General features: G+C 40.9%; 1 protein-coding gene across 2 annotated transcripts in view; it reads left to right on the forward strand.

Moving 5' to 3' along the window:
- The window catches only part of tnrc6c1 (trinucleotide repeat containing adaptor 6C1), a 91,042-nt gene that overhangs the window by 50,008 nt on the left and 27,627 nt on the right, over positions 1 to 13,407 (forward strand). For both annotated transcript variants that reach the window (XM_039740808.1, XM_039740809.1), the window contains exons 4-6: positions 2,761 to 3,081; positions 6,850 to 9,213; positions 9,635 to 9,838. In XM_039740808.1, the coding sequence (XP_039596742.1) occupies positions 2,761 to 3,081; positions 6,850 to 9,213; positions 9,635 to 9,838 (2,889 nt within the window). The remainder of the gene's footprint in view (positions 1 to 2,760; positions 3,082 to 6,849; positions 9,214 to 9,634; positions 9,839 to 13,407) is intronic.

Consider the following 13,407-nt stretch of genomic DNA (forward strand, 5'->3'; position numbering starts at 1 on the left):
CCTTGTGCCTTTTCAATGCGGTTTTATGTCAGATCAGCAAGACCAAATATGTCACACACATTCATTAAAGATATTAGCCAGACTGAGGAAATCCAGGGTGTATAATAAACGTGCTTGCAAACATTATATTGGCGACACACAGAGAGGCAGCAACAGGCATGCGCCAATTGCATGCATCAACCCAGTCTGTGAGGGATAGTGCAGTCTGAGGTGAGGCCCCACTCGTCGCTACCATACAGGAAATGTGCAAATTCAGCTATTTTAATGCTAAAAAAGATAAAGATTGGAATCATAGAGAAAACAAATTTATAGCACAGACCAGTGGGCAAATTTATTTTATGTTATCATTATTAGTTTTTTTTATATTATTTATATATATATATATATATATATATATATATATATATAAACTTTTCATGCCTTCCCCAATAGTTGGTCCTGCACTGAATCTCCGAGACTCTTTTCTTCTTCTCGCACGCTACATTTGCTTTTATTATCATCTGCGCTGTAACTAAAGTATTTCCACAAGTTACTTTCTTGCTTTCTACCCGTAAACATCTGTGCAAAACTCGCCATTAGCAACAAGTGCTTACTGCTTCATCCCGACAAGCCAAATGTGCTCAACAAATAAACAACGGTCCTTTACAGAAGTTGCACCACGTGACTATAGTAAGCTCAAGGTACAAGATCATCGCATAGTGAACAGTGCAACGTAACTGAACGCTCAGGGCGACTGAATTGGATTGAACAAAAATGTTATTGCTGTTTTTTTTAATTTTTACTCAGTTTTTGTTCTCGTCTTAGGTCGTTCACATATAACTAATTTTTACTTTTATTTAGCTTTAGTCTCTCTGTTTGCCTTAATTTTAGTTCTCATTCTTGTAAAACGAAAAACAATCACTGGTGCCATGCTGACTTTTTGCACCCAAAAAGAAGTCTGTCTGCATTCGTAGTACTATGCATCATAATGTGGAGTTTGGGCAAGATGGAGAAAAAAAAACACCATGTTCAAATGTCATAGCGCTTTCTAATAATGACATTTTCATGTATAGAGAGGTGTGTGTGTGTGTGTGCATACGCTAGAGAAGTCAAGACAGATTTGATGTCATTCAAGTGGTTACTGGAATATAAAATAACCATTTTCGCAACGGTGTAACGAAACAAGTGTGCTTTTATTCAAGAATAAAACTGAATAAGAAAAAATTCAAGTGATAATGAGATACTGTACCAGACAGACATGATTCACAGGTGTTTGTGTCTGTTCATATCCTTTCAGCAATATCTTTTACAGGTAGTAAAATTTACTCCAGGTGTTACAGACTGAAATCAAATGTATGTTTTTATTATACAATAGTAATAATAACAGCAGCCCACTACTCAAAATGGGAATAACCCAGACTTGAACTCGCAACCTCTTGGTTATGAGACAACAGTTCTTACCTCTGCATCAGCCAAACGGATATGTTATCTGATATTTGGGCTTTGTGCCAAGAGATTTAACCACGCCCGGGGCTGGAAATAAAAGACAAAGAGTAAATGACAAAGTAGAATGTCGTAAAGAGGTTCCAAAACGTTGGCGCGATAAATATGCTGCGCAGGTTAGAGATAATGAAAGTACTAAAATTCAAAAGTCTCGAAAAATGATAATAAAGATCGCATTTGCGCAAACAAATGGAAATTATTACTCGGTGAAATAACAGAACAGTAAAAAGAGATTGAATATATTGTTCGAATTTAAATTAAGTCAGAGACTTGTAGATCATCTAATTCGTGTTGCCATCAGGGAAAAGTAGTATTTTTTTCACAATAAAGAGGCGTATCTGTGAGAATTAAGATTTGTTGTGTGGTGAAAGTGAAATCCACATACACGAGCGGCAGAGATGTGAGGTGGCTGGTGCGTAGCGCAGGCTGGGGGGTTGGCGAGCGATGCCACCTAGTATCCCAAATAACAATATATTATTTACCCTATACAATTCCAAACACCTCATTGCCAGATAGACTTCAGCATCTGAGTTGACTTCAGGTGTCTCTGGTGGGGGTTGAGTGAGCAGACTGCCTGCTGCCAGTGCCAATCGACACATTTGCAAGACCAAGATGCTGATGAGGAGGTGCAAAGGAATATAAGGTGCCCCGACATTACGACTTTTTTCGTAGACTTCAGGGATTCTAGTGTTAATGCAGTACTCCCTTAATGTGTGACTTTTTAGAAACCATTGTTAAAATTATTTGGTTGGGTGACTGAGCAGCATTTTACTTTTGTGGAGTAATTGAAGAGTTTGAAAATAACATTAATTTCATGTTTTCTTAGTTTGTGTGTTATTTCCAGCAAATATGTTTAGTTTTATAACACAGAATGATATTTATAAACCCCATAGTTGCGGATCAGAATCTGCTGCTTTTTGATTTGCAGTATGTATGCCTAAAGAGTATCCCACTTTAATTAGCAATACGGGAACATTGGAAGTTGAATTTATGTCTATATTTACCAAGAGAGGTGGATGGCATTCATCCTTAAACTACAAAATAAGTTTAGACATAAACTCTGGTGATTAGCTGAAGATAATAAAATACTCTTAAAATTGTTAAGAAAGAGAAAAGCTACAATAAAAGAATTTGAGTCTTGTCATGTCAAAATGCAGGTGGACACAGCAAGCGCTTTCCAGTTGTATTTCCCCAATCTCATTGAATGTTCACATACTGTATTAATGAGAGGATAACTCTTAAATTTCTTTTTGTCTGTCTCTCTTTAAATTATCACAGCTCCTGATTCTGCCAAACTAAACCCCAGCAATCTCCACCCTGCCAATACTAGTGCAAGTTCTTCTGTTTCCAGCATTAACAACAGCGGCAATGGCAAACGTCCTCCTGCCACTGTCCAACAGCAGCAGCTGGCTTCTCCACGCTTCCCTCCCCGAGAGGTTCCCCCACGTTTTCGCCAGCACGAACATAAGCAGCTATTGAAGAGAGGGCAACCACTGCCAACTGGGACCCTGTCTGTGGTCACGGGCCCAACAGGGGACATCTCTGCTTCTTCCTCCACCAACAGCATATTGCATCCAAGTCCCAATAAACAGCACTCAGGTAAGGCAAGTTTGGAAAATCATTCTGATGTAATTCTGCTTTAGCAAAACCATGGAAGTGCTAATATATTACATAATGTCCATTTTTTAATTAAATGGGAACACAAAGGCTTGTTCTACAGAGGTCACGGTTTACTTTCTATTACATCATCAAGTATACCATTACCCAGATGTTTAATGGTAGTTTTCTTTGGTTAAGGAGTGGTATAAAATTGGATTGTTTGCATTTCAGATGTACAGTAGAGTCTCGCTTATCCGACATAAACGGGCCGGCAGAATGTTGGATAAGCGAAACTGTCAGATTAATGGGATTAATTAAACATCAAACTATATTATAATTTTACACATTACAAACCTAATAATCATGTTTTACAACAAAACAGAAAAATTTAACTGAAAAAATAAGCTTACAGTTACAGAATTGTCTGAAGTTAAATACAGTATGTACTGTACTTAAAAAGTACAGTCCTGTGGTGATTTAAAGACATTTTTGATCTTAGTCTGCTTTCCTGACAAGTGCCGTTTCTTCGCTGCCAAGTCTTGCCATCTTTGCAGCATCATTATGTCGATTCCTGTAGCTTCTTCTTGTTGCTCAATGTATTTAATTGCAGTTTCTAGAGCCTTAACACCGTCACTCATATAGTCAACATCCGTACGAGCGTATACTGTTTACAACAGCATTGTGACTGCGTGTGTGTGTTTGTGCGATGACGTGCAAGTCCCTGTCTTGCACCCGAAAACATGAAGCTGAACCTCAGTACTTAGCAACACAAGCTTTATTCAGCTTGAAACAGGAACAGCGCAGTTATTTATTGTAGTGAGATATGCCACTCTCCTATGCACAGACACAGCAGTCAGGCAGGGTCGTGGCCACACTAATACTGTGCCCTGCGCATTTATAATGTTCCTTGTTCCTTGTATCACCCATCGACGGCAGGCGCTTATAACATGTCTGCGATCTTTTTGGATTCCCTTTTACATCGAACTGCTACAGTGCTGGGAGACTGCGATTGCTTTGGGGCGCTCTTCCGCATGTCATCCCGTTGGGTGGAATGCCACAAGAGTTTTTTTATATGAATAGTTTTGGGTTGTGGAACGAATCATCTGAGTTTCCATTATTTTTTACGGGGAAATTCACATTGATATACCAGTGCTTTAGACTGCGAGCACTTATCCAGAACGAATTACGCTCGCAAACCGGGGTTCCACCATAATTAGCTGTGGTAGAGTCGGGAGCAACAAAAAATAGACTACGTTCATGCTTGCAACTTGCAGTTCTTGTTGCCAATTGATGTGTTTTTTTGCGGTGGGATGTCAGATAAGCGAAGGTAGGATAAACGAGACTCTACTAAATATTGCATAACTGTGCCAGAGAAAATAATGTTAAGTTTATCTTTGTCATTTGCCAGCAGGGTATCCACTTTATTTTTTCTCCGTATTTCTTATTATTGTTAGGTTCATCATTCTTGTTTTCGGTAACAGAACAGTTTTGTTTGTGTGCATGGAGTAATCTCACTATAGAGCAACTTTTCCTCCTTAAAATAACCTAAAGGTTGAGCTGCATTTTATGATTGTTTGTTTGTATTATGAATACTAGTTATGTGCTGTTATAACATCTCTTGCATGTGAGGGGCAACCCATGGCACTAATTCCAATTTACTCACCCAATATACTCCCCTTAAAATGCAAAGCCCATGTCTAATTGCTTTTTCCATTTCTAAATACATTTGCTGTACTCATGTTTTGTTACATGTCTAGGGCCTCCCCCATATTCTTTTATACCTCTGGATTTCTTCCATGGTAGCATATCATTGTTCCTTTATTTCTTGCATTGTCATGGTGGACCATCCAGTGTTGATTGCGGCAGTCCTTTGGACATTTTTTTCCTGATACTTTATCGCAGATACCACGGTACTTCAGTATAATGTTGCTGATTAAAAGTTTATTCATTGGGAACAAACTATTAACAGATCTGTTCATTTTTTTTTTAAAGGAAAAAAAAATACTGAAGTCACTCGCCCAATTGTAGAATAAACATCAGAAGTTTACACTCAGTGAACTGAGCACGATGCCACTTAGCAGACTGATTAACAATAATGTAGGTGTGCAATACCTAGCAGTACATTCAATAACTAAAGCCTACATCTGTGCTATTGACCGATTCTGGGAATGTTTAGTACACCCCCTGCCCCATGTAATAATAATAATAATTATTATTTTCATTTATATAGCACTTTTCTCACTACTACTCAAGGCACTCCGCAATTTCAGGTTAAGGGCCTTGCTCAAGGGCCCAACAGAGCAGAGTCCCTTTTGGCATTTACGGGATTTGAACTGGCAACCTTCCGATTCCTTATCTGCTTTCGTCAGCAGTATAACAGACCCCTGTTCTCAGTGCCACTCCCCTTTGTTGTTGTATTTAAAAGAATAATAGTATGATTTTTTTGGCATCATTTTTTGATCCTTTCTCTTAGAATCCACTTGCATCTTTGCCACTTTATTAGGCACACCTTCTCTTAACAAAAAACAGGCTGTAACTCCGTACCTTTGTACCATGAATACATAAGAGATTTAGTTGTAGTTCAACCAAGCATTAGACTGGGCAAAATGCCTCTATCTAAGTGACTTTGATCTTGGCATAGTTCTTGCACCATACAAGTTGGTCCCAGCATCTCAGAAACAGAAGCCCTTCTGGAATTTTCAAATATAATGTTTTTTTAGAGTTTAAAAAGAATTTTGAGATAAACAAAAACAATGGTGTACAAAAGTATTTTTGTGAGCACATAACACTTTGTGCCATGATCAAGATGGCTTACAGCAGCAAGAGACCAATCCTGTTAGCTAAGAGCAGGAAAATGAGAATACAGCACACACAATCACCAAAACTCACTGATCAAAAACTCAAAAAATGTGTCCAGTTCTGACAGATCCTCTTCTTTGCTGTGACATATAGATGATACCATTATAATTTGATGTAAACAGCATAAATCTGTAAATTAGTCCTGCCTTGTCTCAGTAGTTTAACCTGATGGTTGAAGGGTAACAATATTCTTAACTAATCATCATTTCAGTTCCACAGCCTGCTTAAGAATTTGTGCCCAATGTGTGTATCCTTAATTGTCCTCAGTGTACCCTTTTTCAAATTCATTACCAAAGGTTATATCCAAATACGATAGTGACTTTTTTTTGCAGTGGCCTGCACAGTCCCCTAATCTCAATCTAATAGAGTATTTTTGGATGAATTGGAAGAGAATATCTATCCTTCTATATATCTGCTGCATAAATGTGTGGTTCAAAAATTTTCTAGAACTTTGTGATGCTGTCAAGTCTTCATTGATGGAAATTCCTAGAAACTTGTTAAACCTATGTCTCAAGTAATTAATACTTTTCTGGAGGCACAGTGTGTTACTGCCTGTACCTAATAAAATGGCCACTAATTGAATAATATAGTAAATTCATAGAAACAAAAATTACTGGTGTTTTCTGATAATAATTTCATTAACTTACTTTAATCAGTATGAGTAGTTCCAAATGAATATCACCATAGATGTATAAAAATAGATTCGTACTGGCGTGAGAATGTTATGTTATAATATAGCAGTAGGTTTTACTAATAGATTTTAGGTTATGTTCAGGTAATGCTCTTCATTGAAGTTACAAAATGTTACTTGTAGAGGATATGGGAATTGGTCTTTACTCTATGATGGTAATTTGTTCACCCAAAAAGCATGATGCATAAAAGTTGTTTTTTTTTTGCTTTGTGTTGCAGTGCTGCAACAGCCGTGTGTCCACGGAGTGCAGTATGAGAATTCCTGTTGGGGACAGCAGACCACCAGCCAGAGTGAAACCAATAGCAGCAGCTGGGATCAAGTGATAATTGACCAGAGTGACACGGAGGCATGGCCGTCCATTTCCGGCAGTGACAGTCACGTTCTCCAAGAATGCATCGCTGATACTGACTGTGCCACAGACATAAGCAACAGTATGAACATGGCATCGGGGGGTGGGCAGCAAGGTCACTTTTTGGCCCACCACCCCAATACTAAATCCAACGGCAACCACTCCACTAGTATGGCTTCAAGTCAGGGTGGTTCTAGCCGGGGCTGGGCCTCTGGACCTACCCACTGCCCCTCTGTACATGGCAGTGAGGACAAAACGGAGAACATCTCAGTAGCAGGAAGAGGACAGCCTTGTTGGAGCTCCAATTTTAATTTAAATTTAAACCCTAATGCCAATCCAGCTGCCTGGCCTGTATTGGGGCATGAAGGGAGTGGCATGGGCTCTAGTAATAGCACTGTTCCTCCTCCTACAGTCTGTAGCCCAGTGCATACCCCTCAAGCCCAAGTAGTTGGTAGTATGAATAGCCCCAATGGAAACTCTGGTGGGAGCAGTGGCAGCAATGCATGGGGTAGCTTGCTTCAGTCAGATACTACAGAGCAAAGGTCATCCCAGTCCACAAATGTGTCTTTTAGCATTGAACCTCAGAACCTTAACACTGATGGACCAAATAACACTAAGCAGCAGCCACTTAGCCCTATCCATGGCCTGCCTAGCTGGGGATCTGTCTCTGTGACCATGGGATCCCTTGTTCAGCAATCATCTGGGACCCAGCAAGTCAACGGGGAAGGCAATTCAGTCTGGGGAAATGGAGATAATGGATCTTCCAGTCCCAAGGATTCAGCTTGGGATTCAGGGCCTCCTGCCAGTTCTGGTCTTTTGACTGCTTGGGGAAGGGCAGCAGGTGGAGGAGGAAATGGAACTAATGCCTGGGGTCGGACAGTTAGCTCTGGTAATGGGGACTGGGATAAGCATTCTTCTGAAAGCAAAGGTTGGAATTCTTTACCTGCCCTCCCACAGGAGCAGTCTAGTTCTTGGATGCACACACCTAATGCTCCTGCGAGTGAAGGTAGTAGTGACAGCCTTGAAGGCAGATCCCAGTGTAGGGAAAGGTCTGCTGAGAAGGATGATGTATCAGTTTTGCCTAGGCAAGACCTTGACCCTAGGGTACTGTGCAATACTGGGTGGGGACAGACCCCAGTCCGGCAGCACACTGTTTGGGAGATTGAAGAACTACCACAATCTGATCGCAAAAATGATAATGGGACCGAGGCCTGGGGGACGTCATCATCCTTGTCTACTTCTCCACCACAGGCTAGTGCACCTAACACTAATCCATGTGCTGCTCAATTGTCAAACTCAGGTGGTAAAGGTGAAGGGTCCAGTTCCAATACCTCAGTAATTTCAGGCTGGGGAAGCTCTGCTCCAGCAATGGCCACATCAGCTTCCAGCCAGCCTGTTTCAAGCTGGGGGGAAACGGTTAACAAGAAAGCCCCCAATGGACCTGGAGGCTGGGGTGATCCTTCATCAGGCAGCTCTAATGGCCCTGCTCCTAAAGGTGGAATGTCTTGGAGCCCTGAGGAGAAAACTCCTAACTGGGATGACCATCCTTCCAAACCCAAACCTCAAACTTGGGGAGAGGGTCAGAAAGCCAACCAAGCCTGGACTTCAAGTGTTAGCAGTGGCAATGGTGGGGAATGGGGGGAACCAGGGGAGAGTAAGAAGAATGGGCCAGGAACTCCTTCATGGGAATCAGAAAATGGCTGGAAGGAGCATTCTCGTGGCTCTGGTTGGGGAAAACAACTGCAGGGAGTGGGGGCAGGCTGGGCTGAGGCTCAGAGGCCTAGTCAGTCAGTACAGAACTGGAGCAGTAAGCCACAGGACAGTGGAAATGTAACTAATAACAATGTGGGATCCTGGGGTGGCGCTGGCTCAGTGAAACAAAGTGGAACAGGATGGGGAGGAGAGATAACAGGAGGGGCAAGTGGGGGAAGTAAGTTAGAACCAGGAGCAGAGCCAACTGGATGGGAGGAACCATCCCCACCATCAGTTCGTCGAAAAATGGAAATTGATGATGGTACCTCAGCTTGGGGTGACCCAAGCACCTACAAAAAGACTGTCAATATGTGGGACAGAAATACACCTGTGATTCAGAGCACCCCCGCACCTTGCAGCAGCAATAACAAGAGTACTGCTGTCACTAACAGCCACACTCAAAGCCACAGCCTGCACCATGGCAACACCACAGTTGATCAAGTGTCTCTCCATCCACCAAGTGCCCCTCAGAATAGGCCAGGTAAGTGTTTAAAACATTTCTTTTCTTCATGATCAGCCACTGTGTTAGATTTGTCTAATTTATGAACGTGACAATTTCTGATTTTTTTTTTTTTTGTGTCTGCTTGAAAATATTTTTAATTTTGAGGAGGTAATATAGCATAGCATAGCAATTGCAGACATTGGTTTTATAGATTGCTGTCAATTAGGCTAACTTCCATTGTTTGTAGTTATTTCTGTATATTTTTAAACACATACCATTGTTGCCAGATGCCCAACTTGGTCCCAACTCAGTTAGTTAATTGTACTCTTAATTAGTTTCATAAGTTGGATCTCTTGGGTTTCTCCCTATATACTGTACTTGACTTACAATGTTATATAGCCTATTACTTCTTTTTCAGAACTTGATTGATAGTATATTTTTTTAATCAATATTTCAACAGGGTGGGGAGATTTACCCAGCATCCACTCAAAACCTGAGCCCTCATGGGGGGAGCCTGCTTCTCCTGCACCTGCAGTGGATAATGGGACCTCAGCTTGGGGAAAACCTCCTGGTGGTTGTGGGGGCTGGGGTGACAACTCTCCTGATCCTTCAGGGCCATATGGCAGAGTGAACATCCCATCAGGATCAGCACCCTGTAAGCCAGGTAATTTAGCACAAAATGTAGTTAGTTAACATTGTCATCTGAAAATCACAATAGAAAAAAAAAGTTGAGAAGTAGCTGCTATTAACCTGCTGGCATGTCTAGTAATTTATTTGCTCTCTTGCACAACTTAAATGACAAGAAAATACATGTTTCTCTCTTCTACTTTTTGACACCTCGTCCATGTGTTCAGTTTCCTAATGTAGGCTCATGTAGGTATATATACTTTTATTTTGTGTAACGCTCCCTCCTTTCAGCTCAGGTGGCACTGCAGTGAAAGTCTAAATGTAAAATGAAATGGGATATTTCACAATTAGACTTTTTTTTTTTTTAACATTTTATTGATTTTATTAAAATCAAATAACATTCCATGCAAGCAAGTCAAGTTTAACATAACGGTTCAAAACAAATCAACCCCCACCCATGAGAAAGAGGGCTAGGCCAGCAGAGTAAAACTTTAATAATAGCAAAAATATGTAAATACTGTAAATACATGAATAAAAATAAATAGAATAAAAAAGAGGGAAGAGAATCTGCTTCCTCAATTTAAATGCTTATTCTAAAATGTTATTGATTAGATCCTGCCAAGTTTTGGAAAAGTTTTGCATAGATCCTTTAATTAAGAATATGATTTTTTCCAGTTTCAAATAATACATACAGTGCATCCGGAAAGTATTCACAGCGCATCACTTTTTCCACATTTTGTTATGTTACAGCCTTATTCCAAAATGGATTAAATTCATTTTTTTCTCAGAATTCTATACACAACAATGATGACAACGTGAAAAAAGTTTACTTGAGGTTTTTGCAAATTTATTAAAAATAAAAAAATTGAGAAAGCACATGTACATAAGTATTCACAGCCTTTGCCATGAAGCTGAAAATTGAGTTCAGGTACATCCTGTTTCCCCTGATCATCCTTGAGATGTTTCTGCAGCTTAATTGGAGTCCACCTGTGGTAAATTCAGTTGTTTGGACATGATTTGGAAAGGCACACACCTGTCTATATAAGGCCCCACAGTTGACAGTTCATGTCAGAGCACAAACCAAGCATGAAGTCAAAGGAACTGTCTGTAGACCTCCGAGACAGGATTGTCTCGAGGCACAAATGTGGGGAAGGTTACATAAAATTTTCTGCTGCTTTGAAGGTCCTAATGAGCACAGTGGCCTCCATCATCCGTAAGTGGAAGAAGTTTGAAACCACCAGGACTCTTCCTAGAGCTGGTCGGCCATCTAAACTGAGCAATCGGGGAAGGAGGGCCTTAGTCAGGGAGGTGACCAAGAACCCGATGGTCACTCTGTCAGAGGTCCTCTGTGGAGAGAGGAGAACCTTCCAGAAGGACAATTATCTCTGCAGCAATGCACCAATCAGGCCTGTATGGTAGAGTGGCCAGACAGAAGGCACCTGAAGGACTCTCAGACCATGAGAAACAAAATTCTCTGGTCTGATGAGACAAAGATTTAACTCTTTGGTGTGAATGCCAGGTGTCACGTTTGGAGGAAACCAGACACCGATCATCACCAGGCCAATACCATCCCTACAGTGAAGCAAGGTAGTGGCAGCATCATGCTGTGGGGATGTTTTTCAGCGGCAGGAACTGGGAGACTACTCAGGATAAAGGGAAAGATGACTGCAGCAATGTACAGAGACATCCTGGATGAAAACCTGCTCCAGAGCGCTCTTGACCTCAGACTGTGTCGACGGTTCATCTTTCAGCAGAACAACGACCCTAAGCACACAGCCAAGATATCAAAGGAGTGGCTTCAGGACAACTCTGTGAATGTCCCTGAGTGGCCCAGCCAGAGCCCAGACTTGAATCTGATTGAACATCTCTGGAGAGATTTTAGATTGGCTGTGCACCAACGCTTCCCATCCAATCTGATGGAGCTTGAGAGGTGCTGCAAAGAGGAATGGGCAAAACTGGCCAAGAATAGGTGTGCCAAGCTTGTGGCATCATATTCAAAAATACTTGAGGCTGTAATTGCTGCCAAAGGTGCATCGACAAAGTATTGAGCAAAGGCTGTGAATACTTATGTACATGTGATTTCTCAGTTTTTTATTTTTTAATAAATTTGCAAAAAAACTCAAGTAAACTTTTTTCACATTGTCACAATGGGGTGTTGTGTGTAGAATTCTGAGGAAAAAAATGAATTTAATCCATTTTGGAACAAGGCTGTAACATAACAAAATGTGGAAAAAGTGATGTGCTGTGAATACTTTCCAGATGCACTATAACATCAGTTACCCACTGACTTAAAAGTTGTGGGTTCTTCCAGTTGAGCAAGATAAGTCTACGCGCCAGTAATAAAGTAAAGGCAATTACATTTTGTCCTTCTCCACTTTAAGCCCATCTGGAAGTCCACCAAACACAGCTGTTTGTGGATTAGGAGCGATTATGACACCAAGACTGCCTGAAAGGCATTTAAAGATTTTGGTCCAAAATTATGTTAATTTGGTTCACACCCGAAACATATGAGCCATGAGGCTGGAACTTGATTGCAACGTTCGCAGTTGGATCTTGCCCTGGAAACATTTTGGACAATTTTTAAACGAGACGGATGCGCTTGATATATAATTTGTAAAATGAATAGACTCGACACATTTAAAAAGGTTTGGGGCAGCCACCCGTATATCATTCCTGGCTGCAAAAGGCTCTTGTTGAATACAGAGATGTTCTCTATACAGAGTCCAAAACAGAACTGATGATGGTTTGTCAAAATGGCGGTTTTAAGGGATAGCACAGGAAGTAATGTAAGGGAACCGGAAGTGTTGTTCTTCAGTAGTCAGAGTAGGTGCCGGACGTGATCATCTTCTAGGCGCCGGAACCGGAAGTGATGTTCTTCTGGGCGCCAGAAGCGGAAGTGACGTCATCCGTTTTAAATCAGACAGGTTTTCCCGCGGCTGGTCTGTAGAGATACCAGGAGAAGTTTTAGTGCACCCCGCTACCCCCTGGCCTGGAATTACTTTTGCTTGGTCCATACAGCGTCTTCCTAGTTGCACGTGTGTGACAAATTTTAAGTTGAATAATTGTATGCTTTGCACATAAGGAGCTTGAGTGAATTCTGTGCATTGCTACCTTCAACTCCTTTTCTGAGATACTGAGTGAGAGATTCTTTTCCCACTGTACTCTGGGATATTTGAAAGGGAGGGATTTTAAAATATTTTCATATATTATGGAAGTGCTGTCCGAGTCCTCAAGACTGATCAATATTTTTTCTGGAATAGAGGTAGGTGGGAAGTAAGGAAAATTGGGCAAGTTCTGTTTAACAAAGTTTCTAATTTGAAGGTAATAAGTTAAATTTGGAGTGTAGGATGTGAAGACGTTGTCTATGTATAGATTTGTTAGTGATTTAATCCCGAATGTTTTCCAGACATTAAAATTTTCTTACATTTGAGAAGGTGGAAAAAGGTGGTTCTCGTGCAGAGGTGCCACAGATAAAAGCTTCTCTACCTTAAAATACTTCCTACATTGGTTCCATATTCAGAGTGAGTGAAGCACAATTGGGTTGTTAGTATACTGGCGACAACTTGTACTTGTTGGGGTACAAAGCAAGGAATATAAAGAAGACAA

The sequence above is a fragment of the Polypterus senegalus genome, chromosome 17 (assembly GCF_016835505.1).
Source record: "Polypterus senegalus isolate Bchr_013 chromosome 17, ASM1683550v1, whole genome shotgun sequence".
In the NCBI taxonomy this organism is placed as follows: Eukaryota; Metazoa; Chordata; class Cladistia; order Polypteriformes; family Polypteridae; genus Polypterus; species Polypterus senegalus.